At 42.4% G+C, this 23364-nt stretch overlaps 2 protein-coding genes across 5 annotated transcripts in view; both read right to left on the bottom strand.

Annotated features, from left to right (window-relative positions):
* Nucleotides 1-12434: 12434 nt before the first annotated feature.
* On the bottom strand, nucleotides 12435-22553 carry LOC116992351 (cell cycle control protein 50C-like). Its single transcript, XM_033051869.1, has 7 exons — nucleotides 21850-22553; nucleotides 20951-21061; nucleotides 19712-19813; nucleotides 18246-18336; nucleotides 15466-15603; nucleotides 14281-14490; nucleotides 12435-13487 (listed from the first exon to the last, which is right to left on the bottom strand). Exons 1-7 carry the CDS (start codon nucleotides 22057-22059, stop codon nucleotides 13297-13299), a joined length of 1053 nt encoding a protein of 350 aa, XP_032907760.1. The 5' UTR covers nucleotides 22060-22553; the 3' UTR covers nucleotides 12435-13296.
* A 100-nt stretch (nucleotides 22554-22653) lies between these two features.
* The window catches only part of CMSS1 (cms1 ribosomal small subunit homolog), a 232513-nt gene continuing 231802 nt past the window's right edge, over nucleotides 22654-23364 (bottom strand). For all 4 annotated transcript variants that reach the window (XM_033051870.1, XM_033051872.1, XM_033051871.1 and 1 more), the window contains exon 10: nucleotides 22654-23312. In XM_033051870.1, coding sequence (XP_032907761.1) covers nucleotides 23229-23312 — 84 coding nt within the window. In that variant the 3' untranslated portion in view covers nucleotides 22654-23228. The remainder of the gene's footprint in view (nucleotides 23313-23364) is intronic.

Raw genomic sequence — 23364 nt, 5'->3', positions numbered from 1 at the left:
GGATTTCAATCAAACATGGGAACAGCACCTATCCTGAAGTGGTTTGTGATGTTCAGTCTCCTGACAGAGCAGTGAAAACTCCTGATGCACAGGAATCTTGCTGAGATCTAGAATTTGGTTTTTGGCTCCAATTGTGAACACAAAACAATATACGATATCAGAAGTAATGGCTTTGTAAAATACAGACAAAAGTTGTAAACTCACTTGTGTATGTAAAACACCTATGATGGACAATATTTGGAGTTCATTCAGGATTGCATTTGCAGAACAAAGATTAGAGTATTCTCCAGATACTGAGATAAAATACTTCGAGCAAGCCTCCTTTTTTTTCTTCAGGTTTTACAATGACAAAATACCAAAAAAGAGAAAAAAATAAAATCCCAAAGTTCATAAGCCATCTGTATTATAGGTAACTTTGTCCAATGTTACTTCAACAATTACCTTTGTTTCTCAAAATTAAATGGGATCAAAATTCACTACTTTGATGTGAAGGAAGACGACCCAACATCCTAAGAAAATTCCAGTTCCTAAGAGCAGATTATAACCAATGGTATGTCAATTATGTTTTCTCGGCAAAATACAAATAATTTATGCTTTTGTGCATATTTTATAGCATTTTTCCCAACACAATAGGGGAAGATGGAACTATAATCACGAAGTACTGGTCTCTGTATAAAGCAAACAAGCAAAAATGAACGCTGATTGTTCAACCAAATGTCTCTCATGAAACCAGACCTCCACTGGCAGCATTCTCACTCCAAACAGTGGCAGATGCTAAATTTGTCAGCATCGAAAGACTTATTTCAAAAGTTTTAATTTCTTTGCTTCTGTATCAGATTTTAAATTCACATGATAATAAGACATGATACCCAGTACTAATAAAGCTCCCTGCAAAAATGAGTCCCAAGATGATCCACTGCATCCCAGCTGAATCTGCCTTCATAAATGGGACAGTTTAAAAACTCTCTCCAGTAACTAATTGCTTTGTTGGTACAAGCACAGAGTTACAAAATTATATAAAAATACCACTGTTTTAGTCAGCTTTTCTCTAGTACACCTGCACTGAAGTTTGTTTCCTCACAGCATTTTCAATCCCATGGAAACAAGTGGATTTTGTTACCAGCTACTTGGAGGTTAATAGTAAAGTAAAACTGTGACTGTATAAACTAAATATTCAATGGCAAATACTTACCAAAAAAATCCTGAATTTTGAATGTGGGTTATTGCCACTTTAAAAAATAATATTTTTGCTTCCACATGAAATAGGTGCAGCTCAGAACATTGTTATTTATACAAAAAAGTACAGTAAATTCACGACTATACGATGCACCCTTTTGACTAAAATTTTCCCCGAAACCCAGAAGTGCGCCTTATAGTCCGGTGCACCTTATCTGATGGACAAAGTTCAAAAAATTTGCCTACTCGGAAGTGAGAGCTGCGAGCCACGGGGGGAGTCGGCAGGGCCATGGCTGCCAGGTGGAGGCGGGGCGGAGCAGTGGCGGGCACACCCTGGCCCCGTGGAGGCGGCATGACCCCTACACAGGCACCCTCCGGCCCCGGTGAGGCGGCACGGAGGGGTGGCGGCCATGCCCCGGCCCCGCCGGATACAGGCAGGCCTGGGGGCTCGCGGCACCGCCCCTGCCGGGTGGAGGCGGGTCCAGGGGCCAGTGGCTGCCGGGTTGAGGTGGGGCCTCGTCCTGCAACTGCACGAGGGGAGCTGGGGGCGGAGCCTCGCTGCAAAAAAAAGGTGCGCTTTATAGTCCGGTGCGCCTTATCTGATCTACAAAGTTGCGAATTTTGCCGACTCCCGGGGGATGCGCCTTATAGTCCGGTGCGCCTTATGGTCGTGAAATTACTGTATTTTCTATTATGTATTATGATGAGAAATTATTGTACATTTGTTTCAGTTACATAACTATTTTCAGATAAAAAACTGTCTTCAAAAGGCCTCAAAATAAGCACATCACAGACTTTGTAGCCTTCCTACTAGAGAAAGAAAGTGCTAATACCTGGGAAATGTCAGGATCAATCCACTGTTTTCCTCACGGGTTCTTAACTCATCATTGAGGTTCACACGTTATGTAGGGACAAGTCAACTCTGGTATGAGCCTGAAACTTTAAAATTATACCACTCCCCTACAGGAAGAGAAGATCTCTTGCCCCAGAGCTCAGCATTATCAAATTGAAGTAATTATGGAAAATAATCTTTCAACAGCTGAGAACACTTAAAATTACACCTGACACATTCCTACCTTATTTACTTCTATGACATGATCACTGTCACCTGATAGGTTGGTGTGGGACAAAAAAAAGTAAATTTCGAGGCAAATCCCAAATTACAAAACCTAGCCTATTTACTCACACTGTGGGAGACATTCCATTCTAATAAAAACTCCCCTAAAGCAGAAGAAATATGAAAATGCCCAACAGGCTTGTGCTCTGCCTTCTCATTTTCTTACCTCTTTTGAAAAGCAATTCTTGACCTTGGTAGTTAAGACTTGGCTTTCCAGTGGTTGCCTGAGGTGAAGTTACAAACTTAGAAATCTGAATGATAAATTCCTCAAGCTACAGCCTAAATCCCATTGGCACAATTACAGTTTATACATATGTTAAGCAGTTCTTGTACTTAATTCATTTTATCAGTAACAAGAACATGCAGATATAAAATCTTATCTATAGCTTTTCTTCTTAGTTCATCAACTTCATTCAGGATCAATTGTTATTAACTGCAAAGCCAGAAATCACAGTGCATGAGAAAAGCCTGCTCAAAGGCTTTTCCATGATCATTGCTGGGCATCATGTCAACAAGCTTAAAAGACAGAAATCTGACTATAAGCAGTGGTGTAAGGTGTAGATGACGACTCACTGATCATCCTTTTATTGGTTTTAGTGTTTCTAATTTCAGTTTCTGGATGTCCCACACTGGGATGGCACCACACAGGCCAGCAAAAGCCAGCCCATGCAGGGACTGTCATCAAATTACACAACTTGGAAGCACACCCTGCCACCCACCAGGATGAAGTGGGTGGCAGTGCCTTTCCTTGGAGCGTATCCTTGGCGCCCAGCATTGAAACTCTCCTTCCACCCAGTGCTGGGGACATGGCCCCACTGTCCCCTACTGCTGTGACAGATTTCCCAGGACAGCCTCTGTGGGGAGGAGGGTTATTAGCTGCAGATGTTACAGTTGTCCTGAGCTGGTGTGAAGCCTCTCTCTGCACTGCCAAATAAGTCCCATATTTCACCTCAGGAGCAGCACAGTGGCTCCAGACTCTCCCCTCTAATCAACTGGTTATGACAACCAGAGCTATGGGCAGGTACTATTTCCTTACTTTTTTTCTCTTAACCATTCCAGTTTCTTGGACACATCAAGTGTTTTCAGGTTCATTGTCTAATGTCACTATACAGCCCAGAGATAGCCCAGGGATTCATATAAGTTATCTGAGAAATCTCGAGACCTTTTAACATAATCTTAAACCCTGAATCCTCCCGTATTATAACTGGTAATGCAACAGTCTTCAATACAGACAGGAACTGCCACAGGGAAAAAAACAAATAACTTGATTAGCTGGGTTTGACACAGTAGAAAACCTCATTTTCTTCACAGGCTTTTTCAATTGCTTCGGTTTGAGAGAGATCATTTTAGGCACTTATACTGCCAAGTGACAATAGCTGCAATTGCATAGGAGTATAACCAAAGGGCCTCTTTTCATCTTGTTTCATACTGTGTGTTTTTGTTCACAGAATACATAGTGTGTACTCAGTAAATACTAGATATTTTGATTAGAGCTTTTTGAAATATAAGCTTTCCAGGATATGAGCTTCTGTGTGATTTCTGACACAGAATCACATGATGATCTAGGTTGGAAAAGACCTTTGAGATCATCAAGTCCAACTCATGACCTAACACCTCCTCATCAACTAAACCATGGCACAGAATGCCTCATCCAGTCTTTTTAAAAACACCTCAGGGACAGTGACTCCACCACTTCTCTGGGCAGATGATTCCAGTGAAGAATTTTTTTCCTACTATTCCACCTAAACTTCCCCTGGTACAACTCAAGAATGTGTCCTCGTTCTGTCAGTGCTGCCTGGTGAAAGAGCCCAACCCCACCTGAGCACAGCCACCTTTCAGGGAGCTGTAGAGAGTGATAAGATCACCCCTGAGTCTCCTTTTCTCCAGGCTGAACAAGCCCAGCTCCCTCAGCCATTCCTCACAGGGTTTGTGTTCCCAGCCCCTCCCCAGCCTCGTTGCCTCCTCTGGACGTGCTCAAGAGTCTCAACATCTTTCCTAAATTGAGGGGCCCAGAACTGGACACAGCATTCGAGGTGTGGCCTCACCAGTGCTGAGTACAGGGGAAGAATGACCTCCCTGCTCCTGCTGGCCACACTATTCCTGGTACAGGCCATGGCCATTGGCCTTCTTGGCCACCAGGGCACACTGCTGGCTCATGTCCATCCTGCTGTTGACCAGCACCCCCAGGTCCCTTTCTGCCTGGGCACTGTCCAGCCACACCATCCCCAGCCTATAACACTGCAGGGGGTTATTGTGGCCAAAATGTGGGACCTAGCACTTGGACGTGTTAAACTTTATCTTCTTGGACTATGCCCATCCAGCCGTCTTTCCAGCTCTCTCTGCAGAGCCCTTCTACCTTCCAACAGGTCAACACACGCTCCCAGCTTTGTGTCATCTGCAAATTTACTAATGAAAGACTCAATACCCTCATTCATGTCATCAGTTAAAATATTGAACAAGACTGGCCCCAGCACAGACCCCTGAGGGATACCACTGGTGACTGATCCCCAGCTGGATGCAGTACCATTCACCACCCCTCTCTGGGACCAGCCATCCAGCCAATTCTTAACCCAGCATAGAGTTCTCCTGTCCTAGCTGTGGGTTGCCAGCTTTTCCAGGAGTTTACTGTAGGGAGGCTTGCTGAAATCCAGGTACACAACATCCACAGCCTTTCCTGCATCCACCAGGTGGGTCACTTGGTCATAAAAGGAGATCAGGTTGGTCAAACATGACCTACTCTTCCTAAACCCATACTGGCTGGGTCTGATCCCCCAGTCATCCTGCAGGTGCTGTGGGATGGCCCTCAAGATGATCTGTTCCATAATCTTTCTGGGCACTGAGGTCACACTGACAGGCCTGGAGTTTCCCAGATCCTTCTTCCAGCACTTCTTGTGGATGGGTGTCACACTGTCCAGTTTCCAGTCACCTGGGACTGCACCAGTGAGCCAGGACTGATGGTCAATTATGGAGTGGCTTCACAAACTCATCTGCCAGCTCCCTCATCACCCTGGAAATGGATCCCACCTGGTCCCATCCATAGACTTGTGAGCATCTAAGTGGCTCAGCAGCACTCTGCTTCCTCTTGGATAACAGGGGGACCACTCTGCTCCCTGACACCATCTACCAGCCCAGGAGGGCAGTTTTCCTGAGGATAACCTATCTTAATGTTGAAAACTGAGGGAAAGAAGGTATTAAGTACCTCTGCCTTTTCCTCATCTTTAGGTACTAAATTCCCTTCTGTATCTAATAGAGAATGGAGGTTGTCCTTGCCCTTCCTTTTGCCATTGATGTATTTATAAAAATATTTTTTTATTGTCCTTCACAGAAGTGGCTAGATTGAGTTCTAATTGGGATTTTGCCTCTCTAATTTTTTTCCTGCATGACCTAGCAACTTGCTTAAGTGTTTCCTGAGATACCTGACCCTCATTCTAAAAGTGGTACACCCTCTTTCTTTTTGTTCCCTTAGTTCTTTCAAAAGCACCTTGCCCATCCAGGCTGGTAATTTTCCTCATTGGCTCATCTTTCAGCACACAGGGACAGTCTGTTCCTGTGCCTGCAAGATTTCTGTTTTGAAGCATGTCCATTGTTCTTAGACCCCTTTGTTTTTAAGGGCTGCTTCCCAAGCAGCTCTCCAAGTAACTCTCCTGAATAAGACAAAATCTACCCTCCGGAAGTCCAGTGTGGAAGTTTAGTTGATGTCTCTCCTTGTTTCACCAAATACTGAAAACTCTATGATTTCATGGTCACTGTGCCCCAGATGGCCTCCAACCACCACATTTCCCACCAGTCCATCTCTGTTTGCAAACAGCAGGTCTAGCACAGTCTGTCCCCTGGCAGGCTCGCTCACCAGCTGTCACAAGGAGTTATCCTCCACACCCTCTAAGGACTTCCTGGACTGCCTCTTCTCTGCTGTGTTGAGTTCCCAGCCAATGTCTGGCAGGTTAAAGTCAAGAACAAAGGCTGGTGATATTGAAACATTCTCCAGCTCTTACAGAATAAATCATCCACCTCTTCTTCCAGGTTAGATTGTCTGTAACAGACTCCCAACCAGGATGTCAGCCTTGTTGGCCTTCCCCCTGATTCTTATCCATAGGCACCAATTTCATCAACATTAATCTTGATTTCCATGGTATTGAGAGCCTCCCTAACACAAAGAGCCACCCCTCCACCTCTTCTCCCTCTCCTGAAGAGCCTGTAGCCATCCAGTGCAGTGCAACATCCCAGCTATGTGAGTCATCTCACCACATTCCTGTGATGGTGACTGCATCATAGCTCTGCTGTTGCACCATGGCCTCCAGCTCCTCTTGTTTATTACTCCTGCTGCCTGCATTGGTGTATATGCACCTCAGCTGGGCTACTGATTTCACCCTAGCTCATGCTTACCACCCTTGGGCCTGCTTCCAGGCAGCCCAGCTGCACCCCCTTCCCCCTTCAAGCTTAGCTGAAAGCCTTCTCAATCAACCCCACCAACTCATGGGCTAGAATACTTTTGCCCTTGATAGACAGATGGATCCAATCTGTCTGTAGCAGGTCAGGTGCTGTGAAAGTTGCCTCATGATCAAAGAACCTAAAATTCTGCCAATGGCATCAGCCCTTAAGCCATTTGTTGATAATGTGCATTCTCCTGTTCCTTTCATCATTTTTCCCCATCACTGAAGGGACTGAGCAGAACACTGCCTGTGCTCCTGCCCCATCAACCAATCGACCCACAGTCCTGAAGTCCCTTTTAATTGCCCTGGTGATCTTCTTTTCAACCTTATCACTGCCAGCCTTGAGTATCAGCAGTGAGTAATAATCAGAGGGCTGAATCAGCCCAGGGAGTCTCTCTGTGATATCCCATACCCAGGGCCCAGGGATGCAGCACATGTCCCTGATGGATTTCCTTCCCTGCCATCTGGCTCACCCTCTAGATCCAGGGTCTCATATCTTTACTGAGTGGCACTTGGCTGGGTGATGGGGGTTGGGAGGAATTTTCATTATGTCCCCAAATAGGAACCCATTTCCACTCCCCTTCATCTACTACCTAGTAGATCTACTAGGTAGATCTATTCCTCCTTCTGCCCGATGGTAGGAGGCATGGGAGTCCTCTGACTCCTGGTGGGGTTCTCTCAGGGATGGAAGGGTGAAACTCCACCAGTCCCTTTCACTTTCCCTAATACTCCTTACTCTTTCTACTTCCTCCTTAAACTTCTTCATTCATTCATGAATGTGAGCAAAAGCAAAACAAGCCCCACTCTTCCCCATCCTGTCTTCCATAACCCAAAGAAAAAGCAGGACCCAAAGAGAAAAAAAAATGCTCCACGATCTCTCTTTTGGATAGAAGAGACAACCAAATTGAAGGCAGCTGCCCAAGGCACTCCCAGCTCATAACAAAATTATTCTTGGAATTGTAGGGAATAATGCAATTACAGAGAACCCAGTCAAAACACCTTAGCTCAAAAACTATGCACTGTAGTTCAGATTGCACTGAAAACCAAGAAACTTTTGCTTAACTTGGCTGCTGCTCAAAATCATATGGGCTTTCCAAATCACGTGTCAGGATATACCATCATCTTAAGCAGCTCAGCCAAATTTCTTTGCGTCCACACCCAAGAGCAGCAGCAGTTCTTCTTCCCCTTCTGCTGTTCCCCTCATTTTGTGGTTACAGATTTTTCTCAAATCAGCTGTTTCAAACCTACAGCTCCCAGTAAGGATTGACAGCAGCTTCTTATGTGACAAAAGCAAATGCTCTCTTCTCTTTTAGATCTAACTCAAATCCATATTGCTCTGCAACTTCTCTTTATATTGTCAAAGCTTTCAATGCCCTCCCTTCCTGAACTGCCATCTTTGGCCTTTACTCTTGTTTGAGTTTCATTTCTCAGAGGAAGGAGAGGAAGATTTTACACTGCAGTGCATCACTACAATAACGCCATCCAAACACTAATAATTAATATTCTGCATGTAACACAGGTGTTAATATAAAATAGATGCAGCATGTAACTAATTTTTCCAGATTCTATAGGTCTGTGATCATACTAATCTGTTTCATATGAAGGACTTATCCATTTACTTTTAGATGAAAGCAAATGTCTGTGATTAGAAAAAGAAAAACCGAGGCAGACAAATACTGGACATATATTCATGAGACTGTAAAGCCTGGAAAAGGCTTGGAAAAATTCTCTAACTGAAGTGCTAGTGAAATACTCTGTAATACCTGATTAATTTTTATGTCTCTCTTTGTAGATATAGAGTTATATCTGTTAATGGAAATTAATCCTAAGAGGAGCTGGCAACCAAAACCACTAAAACAGTTTAGACATTAAAATATAAATGTCCCCTACATCTCTTTGTAATTTAGAAATGAGATTTAAATTGCAGGTAAGTTTTTCATAATGATGGGATTTTGTCCCCTCCGGGTAGTTTTGTCATTGTTAAAAACCAAATGAAAGAACCCCAGAAGATGCTCCCACATGGAGTTACCATTTTCAAAATCATAAACAAACCCCAGAAACACATATCCCATTTGACTTATCTATTTTAGACCATTTTTATCATATAAATTTAGATTACATCTGTTAACAGGAATCCTTTATCCAGTTTTCCATTAATATCCACTAACCTCGCCAGAAAAAAAAAAAAAAATAATGTCCTCCTTTATTTATCTGTTCTAGGTAAAAGGATGTGGAAAACAAACAAACAAAAAATGCACTTTCTAGTACTGTCAGAATCTATGACATCAATAATTTCAGTTCACCAAACCTAAACCTCATTTCTGACATGCATCTTCCTTTTGTTGAGAGTGAAGGAAATTGCAAAATTTCATTTAGCTCAAAGGGACTGAAAATGCAGCAATAATGCAATAGCTATAACAAAGGAACCAACCATTTAGTAATTTTGATATGTCAAGATATTTCATATAATGGCAGTTGCTCTTTCATGGCCTAGTGTTGTAGCCCTCATGGTGGTGCTGTTGAGTTATGACTTTTCAGGTACAGCTCAATGTCCTTCAGCAATCATAAACCCAGACATCTTTGCACTGAGTTGTCAAGCCTACATAAGTCAGTTTCTCTGAGAAAAGAACCCCCTTACTATTGGTGAAAGTATGTTTGATAGATCAGCTAATTAAAATTCTATTTTTGAAATTTTTACCAAGGCACTTTTAAAAATTTTCCTCTGTACTCAAGACACAATCTTAATTCATAAAATCAAATGTCCAAAGCCAAGGCAGCACTGTGCCAAAGACACAGTAGTGGTCAAAACACTCCAGGTGTTCTGAAAGCAATTTGTATCTCAGGAAAAGTGCAACATCTCAGGTTCTTTCAAAACTCTGCCCTCCAAATCTCAGTTGGTTTCCCTGATCCAACTGACCTAATGATCTCCTAATAGCCAGGAAAAATTAATTACAAATCCCACCGGATATTTGTCTGAACTCGTGCCTCTCTGCTGCTATCAGCAGCAGACATAAGGGGACAATCCCTGGGACCTGCACAATGAGGAGCTGTTAATGATGGCTTTTACCATCCTTCTGTCAGGTCAGGCCAGTCCTTCAGCCCAGCCTCTCACTTCTGTTCCAGTCCCCGCATGAAGGGGAATAAAGCAGCAGCAGCACAAACAAATTCAACAAACATTTCATGTGATAGAGAAACATTCCCAGTATGGGCACTGAGGAGCACACCTGCAAAGATTTCTTGAGAAGGCAAATTGTGTCAGCTCTCTCACAGGGGGCGACCCACAACGTGGCTGTAGTGCTGGCACAAAAGGCAGCATAAGGAGGTTGCTAATACCTATTTTCCACCATTTTGAGCAAGGCAAGTAATTACAGTAATTTCACAATTATAAGCCACACCATTTTGACTAAAATTTTGGTCCGAACCTGGAAGGGCGTCTTATAATCAGGTGCAGCTTATATATGGACAAAGAACGAAAAGCTGCTGTTTCAGTTTGGAGGACAGGTGTCTGCTGAGAAAGGCAGGAGCTTCTCTTTGAAATGGAGAATGTAAACCCCCTCCCTCCAAATTATTATAATTTTGAAATCAAGGGGCTTTCAGGCAAAGATATGGGAATTAGGAATAACAGTTCTTTACTAGGGAAATTAAAATAGAAATACAGTACTGCAAAGAAACAACCTCCAAACCCTGACAAAGTCAGAGTACAACCTGACACCCTGTCAGGCAGGGTGTTGGTAGCAGTCCCATTAAATGGTGGCTGCATCCTCCTGCAGTGACAGATGTGGTTCAGTTGGAGCAGTGGTCCTGTAGAAGGTGCAGTCTCCCTCCAGAGGTCCAGTGGTGATGTGGAGAAATCCGGCTTTCCTCTGGAGTCCAGTGGAGAAAGGGGCTCCCTTAGTGTCCCAAAACCTCTTTTTTTATCTTGGTAAGAAATGTTGGGCTCTTCCTCCTGGCTGGAGCAACTTCCAATGGGATGCAGTAATTTTATCAGTCACACAGTGGGACTCAATGGGCCATTAGCAGAAAATGACTCCCTGGAGGAAGGGTGGGTTGTGAAAAGATAAAGAACAATGCCCCACCTGGTTTCAATGGATAGCCCATTAGCAGAATATCTGCCGCTGAGATAAGGATCACTGCCCCCACCCTCAAAAGATGGTGATAGAGTAGATACCTTTTATCACACTCTGTATTGTAACCCAAGACAGTTGCCGACACCCAGACCTGCGGCTTATGATCAGGTGCAGCTTATAATCGTGAAATTACTGTAATCAGACCTGCCATTCCCATTGGTCTGGTCTGGGCAGCACCATCTCAAACCAGACAGACACTGCAGAGCCAACAACAGAAACAGTTGGGGCTGAAGCAGCAGCTTCCAAGAACACTGTTCAGAGGGTAACAGAAAGATGTAAGACTTGTTTAAAGCTTTGGTAAGATGAAAAATGAGATTTTGGGTTTATAAACAAAGACAACTTCTGGAAAAATGGAAAGACTTCTTCGAAGACAGTCTTCTCTGTGGAGGGATTTGAAGACATTCTACATTTCAAGACAAGAGGCTCCTGCAAAGACTTCTGGGAGATAATGGGCAAACACTATGTGCTGGGCTGTTTTCTAGGTAACTTTTTTCCCTGGTAGACACTGACTCACTGAAATACATACATCATTATTCAGTCTCCTTTTAGTAATTTTTTTACCAGATACTTAATGAAAAAATTAAATCAGTAACAATTGCATCATGACTGAACCACCCCTATTATTTCTTGAAGGTCAGTTTCTCAGACAATGAAAAAAAAAACCCATAAAAAAAAAACAGGGAAAGAGAAAATTAAAGAAGTACCTATGGTCTGTAGGAGCCAGAAAGAGTAAGTTCAGCTTTGTCAGGAAAACCCATCAGGGCTTTTCAGAGAGCTGCACTGGATTACATTTTCAAAAGGACTTTAAAGTTTTGGGAGCATATCCCACTGTTAAAAGTGATTTAGACTAACAACCCCAAGCATTGTTGAATGCACTGCTTCACACTGTTTGTCCAGCCCAGTGAGGGGTGGGATTCTTCCACAGCTCCTGACAGATCCAGGTGCAAGGGCTGAAATCCAGGAATCCTGTTTCTACAGCTTCAGGATGGAGGTGACTGGCCCCAAGCAGGAAGAGCAGAGGGGACAGGTGCCTTTCCCAGGTCAGCACAAAGCATCAGTGCAGCAGGACTGTCCTCTCAGGCTGGGCTGGGAACTGGAGCAGCTCCCCTTCTGCTGCTCACGGCTCAGCTACAAAGCAGAACTTCAAGGAACCTGCACCTTCTGTGCTGCAACCCCCTCCAGCAGGGGCCATCATCAGATGCCCAGCCCCAGACTCCCAAAAGCAAGCACAGGTGCCTTGACAGTGGCATGCAACCTCCCTGTGCCACAACCTCTTCTCCTGCTCCAGTCTGTGATTTCTTTCTTGTTCCAGTGAGAAGGTTTTTTAGGAGAGAGGAAAGGCATACAAAATACTTACAAAAGGAATTAAAGTGTTTTATTCCACTTGCATTTTTACAACAGAAAAACTCTTTTAAAAAATTCGCATTTACCATGATATGCCTGACCTAAATTCTTCAATGCTGTTCCTTCATTTTGTGAGACTAGAAGTAAGTCCTAAATGTGTAAAATTTTGAACATGAAACATGAAAATTGATGAACCTATTCATGAGCTGTAGTGTTCACACTTTAAACTGATGGATTTTCTGGTGCTTTGTTTTTATTGACAATAAATTACCATTCTGGGTCATGTAAGAATTTATGAACTTTCACATGGAAGGGCGTGGTAGGTAGGAGTGCAATTTTGGCCTAATAGTTAAATTAGGTAGATGGTTTTACTAAAATATTTTGCATTAAAGGAGCTTTTTATTTAGAATTTCTATTAAACCATAAAAAAATGCAAATCAGTGATTGATGCCTCCAGTTCTCAGTAGCTAGACAAATAAATTTGGTCTAAACAAACTCCAAACTCCTAATAAATGTCCTGTATTCAACCACAAACTAGGTGTCAAACTGGAGTGAGTACACTGATGTAAACTGGTTGCTTTTCTCAGCATAGCTGAAAAATATATACAAAACCCAAGCCAAGCCATTCAGTACATGTACGTTACCCACAAGCAGATTTTAGCAGTAGGTTCTACCTGCTCAAGGTTATTTTTCTTTTATCAAGACCTTGCTTTTCACCCATCCAAATCTCCATTTCAGTTAAGAGAAATGTTGTCAGAATTGTGGGCTGAGTAAGAAATTAATATGCACCCTGACTTCTGGCCAGACATTGGTACCACATAATTTCTTTGCCAGTTCTAATCTGCTGTGCTATCTGCTGTTTGAAGCTCATCTCAGTAAAAGTTTCCTAGGAAACAAAATTAGGCTCACAAATACATCAATGAGAATGGCACCTCAGGTAAGTTTGGTTTCAGCTGATGGAATAGCCCTGCCCCTCAGTTTGCTTACATTCACCAAACCTGACACTGCAAATGGTCCGGAGCTCAGGGGAGTGAAAGGTCTGTACTGCACCTTCTTTGTTCACTGCACATGTCTGTTCTTTGTTCAGAAAGTCAGGTGAACCTTAATGCTTCTGAAAGTATGTCTTCTTTTTCCTGAGCTTTAAGTGGATGCCAGTTATGACAAAACCTGTCAGGATTGCTGCTGTGCCAGAAACTAGGTAGGCAATTCCCAGGAATGGGTTACTTCCGCCACTCCACACCACGGTTGAAAGAATCACATGCTTCCTCCCCTTGAATCTGGTAACAGGGAAATCTGACAGAAGGATGTTAAGATTTCACTAAAAAAGTGTACATTATTTCCAGGAGAAGCGAAAGTAGTGGTTAAATGCTCAAAAAACTTTCCAAGGCATTAAGAGTTTTGAGGTCTGCATTTGCTGCCAAAACTCCTTTAACTGATTGGTGATGTTTCTACTATTCTGGATACAAAAACCCAGCTGGTTTTTGGGAGGTGGTAGGCAGCTGGTGGTAAGAAACCCAGTTATTTTAGATACAGTCTTTATGTGCATGTGGAAATACTTCCTTTTTTAACACTTTGTAAATTCCAGATTAATAAATTTATAGGACTGCTACTGCATAAATTTGCTGTGAAAGCTCAGTTGAAAATGAGCCTTTTGGGAAGCTTATCATGATACTCCACAAAGTCTCTGTCACAGCAGATTCTCACCTCTATCTAATATGTTGTAATCAGAATGCTATATGAGTTTACCTTTCATATCTTCCAAGGAAGCTTTCAGAATGAAACCATGACAGAACATTTAAAACCCCATCTCTATCAGCTGAGAAAGAAGAGAAATTTATGGTCATGTTGACATAACTCCTGCTGACAAAAGCAGTACTTTAGTCAGCAGAGTTCCCACTGTGGAGTGCGAGGGGGCAGCTGCACCAGTACAAAAGCTCCTGTCAGTCAGGACGTGCCCAAATCTCTTGGAGGGCTCTGCTGACACAGGGGTGTTCTGCACGGCTTCTCTGCCAGTTGACCACACAATTCCTATTCACTTCCATCTCCCTGTAACTCTCCAGCAGCCTCAGGGAATCTGAAAGGATACTGTAGGAGATCTGGAAGGTGTAGTTCCCAGCTGGCAGGCCCTGCGCAAAGTGCCGGACCCGTCTGACGCGCCGGTAGAGATTCCTGAAAGTGGCAAAGGCCGACACTCGCATCCAGACAATGAAGTCATCATTCACATAACCATTGTTCCTCTCATCTTCCTCGTCTAACAGATACACTGGTTTCTGCCAGTAAGGGGGTCTGGCTGTCCCTGGGCACGAGGAGACAAAGCAGGAAAGACACTTCCAGTAAAAAGAGTGGTTACTGAGATTCTGGGCCTCACACAACCAACATAGAATATGAGCTGTGGAAGAGATATAAGATATTGTCCAAAATTATATATATGCCAGATAACAGCATCTCTGAGCATGTCCACTTACCTCAAACGTGGATGAATACTTTAACAGTACCTAGGGGCTGCCACACATTAGAACCTTCAAGCACAGGAAAACAAAGTGACTTGCATGAGCAAGTCTGTTTATTCTGGATTCTTGTCTCTTCGGCAAGCAACATGCTCTCTACATTGAGGAGTTTGCCTTCATTTTTACATATTAATATATTCCTGTACAACAAGAAAGGCACCTTTTTGCAGTCTAATTGCACAGCCTATGACATTTAGAATCTGTCCCATGAAAATACATATATAATTAACTCTTGCATATTGTGCCCTGTACAGGACTGCCTTGATCCACAACAGCTGGCTTTTAGCTCCACTTCAATAGAGATCAACCATAACAAGGAAACAGCCCTAGGAAGCAGGTCTGAAAGAACTAGTGACAAGGGCAGCCTCTCATGTCTCACAACTGCCCAAGAACCTACAAAGGCAAGGAGGAAAGATGGGACATGCAATTCTCCTTCACAAATGTTTTCAACAGGAAAAAAAAGCAACTGCATCCTTGACTTTAGCTGGACAGATTAAGCATTACAAACACTATTAAGAAGGGTGCTGATGTGGGCTAACTTCAGTCTTCCAAAACCATTTTCTCTCAATTTCTATGGTCACTGATTAAAAGGTTAAAAGTTGCTATTTTGGCTAAATGTGCCTTCTGCTCTCAATCACACTCTAAAGCTGCTTCTTTAACTTGCTTTGGGAGATGTTTCTCCCAAAGGTGATTTTTCTCAGAATGGGAGACACATTAAGGGGGAGATAGGGAAGCCATTTAAAAATAAGAACCACCATTCTTACCTGCAAATGCAGAAGAGAGATTGTATAACTCAGGATTGCGAAATTTCACATTTTTATCTGTCCACCAACTGTTTCCAGTCTTCAGCAGTGGCACTTGAATCACAGATGAGTTACGATTGTAAAAAAGATCAATAGTATCTGCAGGGAATTCAGTAAGCAACATCTGTGAGTCAAAGACAGTAATTCTAATTGCCAGCATGACTAACAAAAAAATGTCACACTGAAGCATCTTTCAAGTGGATAGAAAACCTGAATGTCCTGGGAAAGGTTTCATCATGTGTATGGGACACTGCATATTTCACAAGAAGAATTAAAGTACAGTAATTTCACAATTATAAGCCGCACCATTTTGACTAAAATTTTGGTCCGAACCCAAAGTGCGGTTTATAATCAGGTGTGGCTTATATACGGACAAAGAACGAAAAGCTGCTCTTTTAGTTTGGAGGACAGGTGTCTGCTGAGAAAGGCAGGAGCTTCTCTTTGAAATGGAGAATGTAAACCCCCTCCCTCCAAATTATTATAATTTTGAAATCAAGGGGCTTTCAGGCAAAGATATGGGAATTAGGAATAACAGTTCTTTACTAGGGAAATTAAAACAGAAATACAGTACTACAAAGAAACAAACTCCAAACCCTGACAAAGTCAGAGTACAACCTGACACCCCATCAGGCTGGGTGTTGGTAGCAGTTTGATTAAATGGTGGTGGCAGTTCTCTTGCAGTGACAGATGTGGTTCAGTTGGAGCAGTGGTCCTGCAGAAGGTGCAGTTTCCCTCTGGAGATCCAGTGGTGATGTGGAGAAATCTGGTTTTCCTCTGGAGTCCAGTGGAGAAAGGGGCTCCCTTAGTGTCCCAAAACCTCTTTTTTTATCTTGGTAAGAAATGTTGGGCTCTTCCTCCTGGCTGGAGCAACTTCCAATGGGATGAAGTCATTTTATCAGTCCCACAGTGGGACTCAATGGCCATTAGCAGAAAATGACTCGCTGGAGGAAGGATGGATTGTGAAAAGATAAAGAACAATGGCCTGCCTGGTTTCAATGGATGGCCCATTAGCAGAATATCTGCCGTGGAGATAAGGATCACTGCCCCCACCCTCAAAAGATGGTGATAGAGTAGATACCTTTTATCACACACTGTATTGTAACCTTGGCTTATAATCAGGTGCGGCTTGTAATCGTGAAATTACTGTACCAGAGTCTTAGAACTTCTGAAGTTTTAAAGCCTGAACATTTCCTACTAATCCCTGTGTGTGTTGTGCACATTCCTCATGTCCATCAACTCCTGTGGGAGTCATTTATTTGCAAATCTCTTTTTGAGCTCTCTAGCTAGTTACAGAAGTGACTGTCCTAGTTATTTTCCCCTAGAATTTCTTTGACAATTGCCCCAAAACTTTGCTATACATGATGTGTTTTCAGCATCTAGGGTAGAGGTAAAAGCACAATCAAGGGAATCCACTCCTTTAGAAAAAAATTTGCTTTAGTTTTATGCCAGTTAGAGCTTGCTTACCAACTTGGACACAAGCACTTTCTTAAATCAAAAACCATTTAGTTAAAATTGTGCTTAGCCACGCCATCCAGTTTCAGTGGGTGAAGAGTGCCTGTTTTTATCCATAACAATTTTCCTACATAGATTAGTTTAACATAAGGCAAAAACATAGGACTCATTAACAGCTCTGTAAACCCCTAGGCAGCCAATGGCATGATGGGCAGGGATAATCAGACGATACAGATGGGGAGGGGTTGCCTTTTAGGAGACATGAGAAGCACAACTCAGCTGCATAAGCATCAATGAAAACATAATATTTTAATTTCTTCCTACAAAACCTGTGTTCACACAGCTCCTTAAAGCTCAGACACACTCTTCTGGGGAAGTGACTCTTCTGTGGCCCACTACATCCCCAGCTATTTGTCACCACTTCATTAACAGGAGTTGCAATGCTCTGAGCTTTTCCTGCTCAGTTGTCTCCCTCACATGCTCCAGAACAGCATGGGCTGCACACAGCTGGGCTCTGCTGCCCTAGGTCTGAGCCCAGCCCAGTAAATAACACTTCCAGGGCAGCAGGTGGGTGGACAGGCAAACAAAAATCAAATGTATCTAGAAATTACTGAATGCAACTGGCTTTCACAAGTCCCCTGGTGTGGGTGGCTCAGCTGCTTGGAAAGAGCTGCTGCCTTGCCAAAACCTGCTGCATGGAACAGGTTAAAAAAAGGGTGCAGGGAGTAGTAGAAATTGGAAGACAAAAAAAGATGGGGTAGCAGAGAAGAGTCTCTACAGTTTTTTTGTTGCTTTTCCTTCCAAAGATACATTCTGAAATCTCCCAAGTGTATTCATAAGTAGATTATGCCCACTAGGTTACAACAAAGATCAAATCCAGGATCAAATTAAGACTATGTATGCTTCCAGCACTTTAAGAACAGCATATAATTGTGGGAAGGCAGAATCTGGGCTCTCCCATCACTGTATAAGAATGTGCTTTTAGCAAGGAAGTACATAAAATCTGTTGTATCCTGGCTCCTTATTTCAAGAGGGTCTAAATTCATCACTCCTGCTGTACACTCACACAGAAGAGGGCCTTAGAAAATGAGAAATCTCCCTGTTTCCAAACAAGGGCCAAGTTACTAAAGAGTACGAGCCCCATATTCACCAGAGCAGCACCACCAAACAAACCCTTTTGGTGGGAGGAAGAAGAGACCTTGCAACACACCAGGTCTCTCCTGGCCTGGGGTAAGGGAATAGTGTCAAGAGGGAACCTGAGCAAGGGGCAGAGGGAGGTGCCCACCTACCATTGAACATGCTGTTGGCAATGGCCCCGCACGGCGCCATCGGGGTCCCGTTCCTGTAGGTGCTGAAGGGCGCACAGTAGCTCCTCTGGATCTGTGTTCAAGGTCACACAATAATCAAGCACACACCCAGGGTTTGGTTTCAATTTGCTGGTGTCCTCCCACGCCTTCTGAAAAGCCACTGAACGATTAAGTCTCCAGTACCTTTTGGTCACACTACACAGACATCCAAATGAAGGGGTCTGTAGTTCAGGAACAACTTCCACATCTAGGCACAGAAACTTAAGGTCTTCCCCAAATTTTGCTGCTGACTTGCAAGCTCCAGAATACAAAAATAGGTTTGGGGATCTGCTATTGTAAAATGACTACAACTGAAAATGTACCAGTGAAGCCTTGGCTTACCCTAGAATGTCCTTCTTTTTAATTCTGACCTGGGCTGCATTAGTGCTGGAGAACAGCAGATGTAGTCAGCCACATTACTGCAGTTCAACAAGGGTAAATCTTGATGTATGAAGATACAGAATGAAAAACAGAAGTCCACCTCAGTTTTATCACATCTTTCCTATCCCATTTTATAAGAAACTATAAATCTTCAGGTTTCAACACAGGAACACTTTCAAGTAACTCCAATGACCTAAGTATCTGATTGGCACAAAAGCCAAAGGCAGTTGCATCTGGATGCAAACAAACAAGCTGACAGGACACCTGGAGAGTTGTAGGAAGCATTTTACAGAAATGAGGAACATGTCTGGAGAGTTGTAAGAAACATTTTACAGAAACAACAGATTATCATGGCACAACCATCATATATACTGAAAGGACATGTGAACTACGCGTATATTAAAAAATGCTACTTTTAAGCCAAAGAAAATATGCTTTAGATTTATAAGTAAAAGAACCTGAATGCCATGATTGCATTCTCCAGTTTCTTTGTGCAGTCTGCTGCAGGTGATGCTGTCTACTCCCTCCTTAAACCTCTAAATTGCATACTTACAATGCTACATATCACTTATTTCAGAACAAACCTTTTCCTACTCCTTGCGCACTTCCAAAGCTGGATGGCAAAACTAAAGACTTAGAATAACTTAATTCTCTAACCCTATAATAAAAGCACAGTTTAAAACACTTCCAGCCAAGAAGACGGACAACACAAGAAGGAAAAGCTTTCTGTATATTTATTTGAAAAAGACAATGTATTCTAAATCAGCATCACAAGGTGCAGGTTTGAGAGCTGCAACACAGGACTGACATCTTTTATTTACCCCCCCAACCTTCCTCTCTTATTAACTTATTAGACATAATGGCCCTAACAAGCATAAAAGCCAGGACCAAACACTGAAAATCTGTACTTTATTATTCCCTAGAGCCAACTAAACACACTTACAGTTCTGCCTAGTTAGCTCTCCATATGGTCAAAGGCACACCTGCTGGAAGTGCTGCTGATCTCACAACATAAAAAGAAAACTTACATTTACATTTCGGCCCAACAGTTGGGCGTCACTTCTTGACATCACGTATCGACGGTGGTTTTGATAGAAGTTTTGCAGACCATAGTACATAAAAACATCACCCTAGAATCAAGGAATAAATCCCTTCAATAAGGAGAGTTCACAAAACCAATGAGAAATCCTATTACTTGCTAAAAAAGAGGAGAAGAGAATACTCAACTTATATAAAAATGTCTTTAACTATACCCTAAGCAATACAGTGTCATGGGCTAGAATATAATCTTCACCCTAATGATAAGTGTTTATGTTTTGGCACAAAATTAGCATAATTTAAATCACTGAACAAAACCTAAAATAAAAATGCCTGATAATTATTTTACTCAAGACGGCATGGCTGGCCATGAACTTGTAATGATTATGAATCATATTGTAGAGACAGATATTAATTTTCCACAAAAGAAGGTGCAAAAACCTTCACATTAAAAGGAGAATGCTAGGCAGGTAAATCACACATGAAAGGTAATTATGCAACTATAAAAAAACCTGTTACTCGGTTAAATTAATTTCTCATCTCAAACATCACTGTAATCTGAAGAATTACAAAGTATTTTAACAGCCTCATCAATACTGAAGAATCCTAAAGTGAATTTAAATTGCACCGTAATTTTAAGGAATCATTTATTCAGTACTAAGCATAAGATCTCTTTGGCAGAACACGAAGCATTTTAATAGTCTCAACAACACAACCTGGTAGTTTAAGGCAGGAAACGAAGGATACATTTTCTGGAAGAAACTTCAGAATCACATTGCTAGACTTGAACTATTTCAAGGACCTTGGGGATTAGCAGCACAACCCTTGTAAAAATGACTGCAGGGGTCTACTTATGTAAAGTGGTCAGAGCTTCAGATTCCCTTCCCACTGGAGAGCTTAGCAGAGCAGCAACAGCCAACCCCAGGCCAAGGGCAAGTCTTTGCCTCTGACTCAGAGAGAGACACAGAGAGAGGTCACCTCCACAGTCAAACACAATTTCCTCCACCCGCTTCTTCTCCTTGGACATCTCCCAACCAAGGAGCCTGGTCCTGGTTTTAAATACCAAAATGAACAACAAAGGCAAAAGTGTAAAAGCATTACATGCTCTGAAAAAGTACAAAGCAAATTTAGTCAGGAGCTCTACAGAACAGAATTACTCTTTAATCATTTAGGGATATAAGTAACAGGTGGTATGCAGCAACTTGAGTTGGTTTTTTGCACCCACTTACCAATATATCTTCCTTTAGTGTGAAATTAACAGAACAGTGGCATTCCTTATTCCAGTTAGAGGAATTTTCACGGAGTTTTGAACAGTCTGAGCACTTATCTGAATAATCTATCTGTCAGAGAAGTGAACAAGCAAAGATATTGTCATAAAGGACATGCTCATAGGAAAAGGTTAGTGTTTTAGGTCTGAGGCTTCTCAGAGCCGTTCTCTTCTAAGTGACTCTGGACTGCCAAAAACATTGTTGAAAATGAAGAGGCAAAGTGATGACTTGGCCTCAATGAACAACCACTAAACTTATCCCTAGTTTAAAGCTGGTTTAGAGCCCTTTGATGACTGTTGCAGTACTTTCACATCTGCCCCTTGGCAAAGGAGTGCTGAGTGAAGAACGCTCCTGCACCTTGGGCTGGCTGACCAAGTAGTGCTTGACAAATCCCCACATGCATCATGGCCCACCCACTCTGAACAGCCTGGCTGTAGTGCTGAAAGTTGGCTCCAAACAGGAGTCTATTCACAACACCACAGGTTGTTCTCCAGGAGGGATTTAAACATTAAGGCTCTCTGTATTTCAAGATTTTGCCCCAGCAAACATGTATGTTCTTATAGTGTCAAACACTTTCTGAGGGATTTGCTTATTTCCCTTCAAAACCCCAGAAAATGATGACATTTTGGTTTTAGCAGCCAGGGGCAGTAATTATCATGCATATTTCAGATATTACCACCCAGTTAATCACCCAGTACTCTGACTTTATTGATGACAACTGTCCCTGAAGATTTTCGTAGGAATACCAGTTGCTGGACACATGTCCAAGGCATGAAGCCATCTTTATCTGGAAGCAAAAACTCAAAGCTTTTATTCTCCAAACCTGGCCTGGTTTCTTCTTTTACCACTCCCAAACCAACCTGTATTTCTCTGACGCTGTTTGCAGCCAGGACAAGGCAGACTCCCACAGTGAGGCAGAATGCCCCTGTCAGAAAGAAGGTGGAGAGCACAGATGCAATGGTGAGCTGGGGTTTCCAAGCTGGTAGCCTCTGCTGTTTGAATGCACTGTTATCTGGACACCTGGAAGGTTTGGCTTCTTCTCTGGGAAGAAAACTTGTCGTGTCTTCCATTTTCTTCTTCTTGGTGAGAGAAAGGAATAATATCTTTGTGCTGGAGAGTGCTTCAGCTGAGATACTGTCTATTGTTGGGAGACTGTACTCTTTGTTCAAACTTGCATCATGGTGAGGAATTACTTATTAACTACACCTCTCTCTTCCTTGTTTTCTGTATTTGTGCCTGGATCACCATGATCAGCTTGTACCAATCAAGTGATAGTGTACTTTGATCAGGGTGTCCAGTTCATTCCTCCTTCCATAGCTGCCCAGCTAACAGGCACTACATACAATGAAAGGAGTTCTGCTCCAGCTGCACTGGAGCTCACAGGGAGGACTGCAGGTGCTGAGACAACACTGAACAGAGAACATTGCTTTGGAAGACCAAACCAATTTTCTTAACCTATTATACTCATTGCTATTGACTGAGATGCAATTCAAGGTTGTAAAAAGGTCGTGTGTTTTTATCACAGAAGGACAATTCATTTCTAAAATATCCAATTTGGATCAATGGCTTTCCAAGATACTGATGATTTTCTCATCTCTGTTAATCTCATTCTCTGAAAAAGAATCCATCCATTCCCTACTATCCGCAATGACAAAAGAATCACCCAGAGATCACCTCATTTTAATTTAAATGGACAGACATAAGAATACTTCTTGCACACTTGAACAGTTTAACCAAAATAAAATCTCAGTATAATACACAGATAATTTCTCATGTAAAAGCAAAAAGCAGCATTTGGCCAGCTCTAGAACAGATAGGTGAAAAACACCTTTTTAACATGTTATTGAAATTCATACAACTTTTTCAAAGATGCCCAAGGGCAAGAACTGCATTACCACTCCCATGAGAGAAATACGTGTCTCGTTTGGGACAGCACAGGGAGGGAACATAAAACTGAGCTGTGCAAAGACATTCACACCCATGTTTGCTCATCTTCAAAGTCTTACTAGTGACATATAGTAGTAAATCTAGCAGGTGAAAGTAGTGTAACTCTGACATTGTTCCTGCAATAAAAATAATACTAGAACTACAAACAAAACTTCTGGGTTTTTATTAAAAGAAAACTTAGAAAAAGTTGCAATGTGCCTTCTGTATTGAGACCTCTGAAAAGTCAAAATTCAGTTGCAGGCAGGATAATAGTAAAACACAGCTGCAAATTACTTCCTTGTTGGTAAACTCATTAAAAGAGTCCCAGCTTCACAGATCCATCTCTGCACAGCTTTATAATACTCTTCTCCAGCAGGTCAATTGTTTCTTTCTTTATCTGAAGAAAACAAAAATCAAAGAAAGCATAAGAAGTTACTGATAATGATACC

This window comes from Catharus ustulatus, chromosome 2 (genome assembly GCF_009819885.2).
Source record: "Catharus ustulatus isolate bCatUst1 chromosome 2, bCatUst1.pri.v2, whole genome shotgun sequence".
Lineage (NCBI taxonomy): Eukaryota > Metazoa > Chordata > Aves > Passeriformes > Turdidae > Catharus > Catharus ustulatus.
This window is presented reverse-complemented; position numbering and strand designations above follow the sequence as displayed.

Coding starts and splice junctions, on each gene's coding strand:
- LOC116992351 (XM_033051869.1), bottom strand. CDS start 22,059: ATGGAAGACACGACAAGTTTTCTTCCCAGAGAAGAAGCCAAACCTTCC. Junction 21,062..21,849: donor ACAGCGTCAGAGAAATACAG/GTTGGTTTGGGA, acceptor CTTCTCTGACAG/ATAGATTATTCAGATAAGTG. Junction 15,604..18,245: donor TGCCAACAGCATGTTCAATG/GTAGGTGGGCAC, acceptor AATTCCCTGCAG/ATACTATTGATCTTTTTTAC.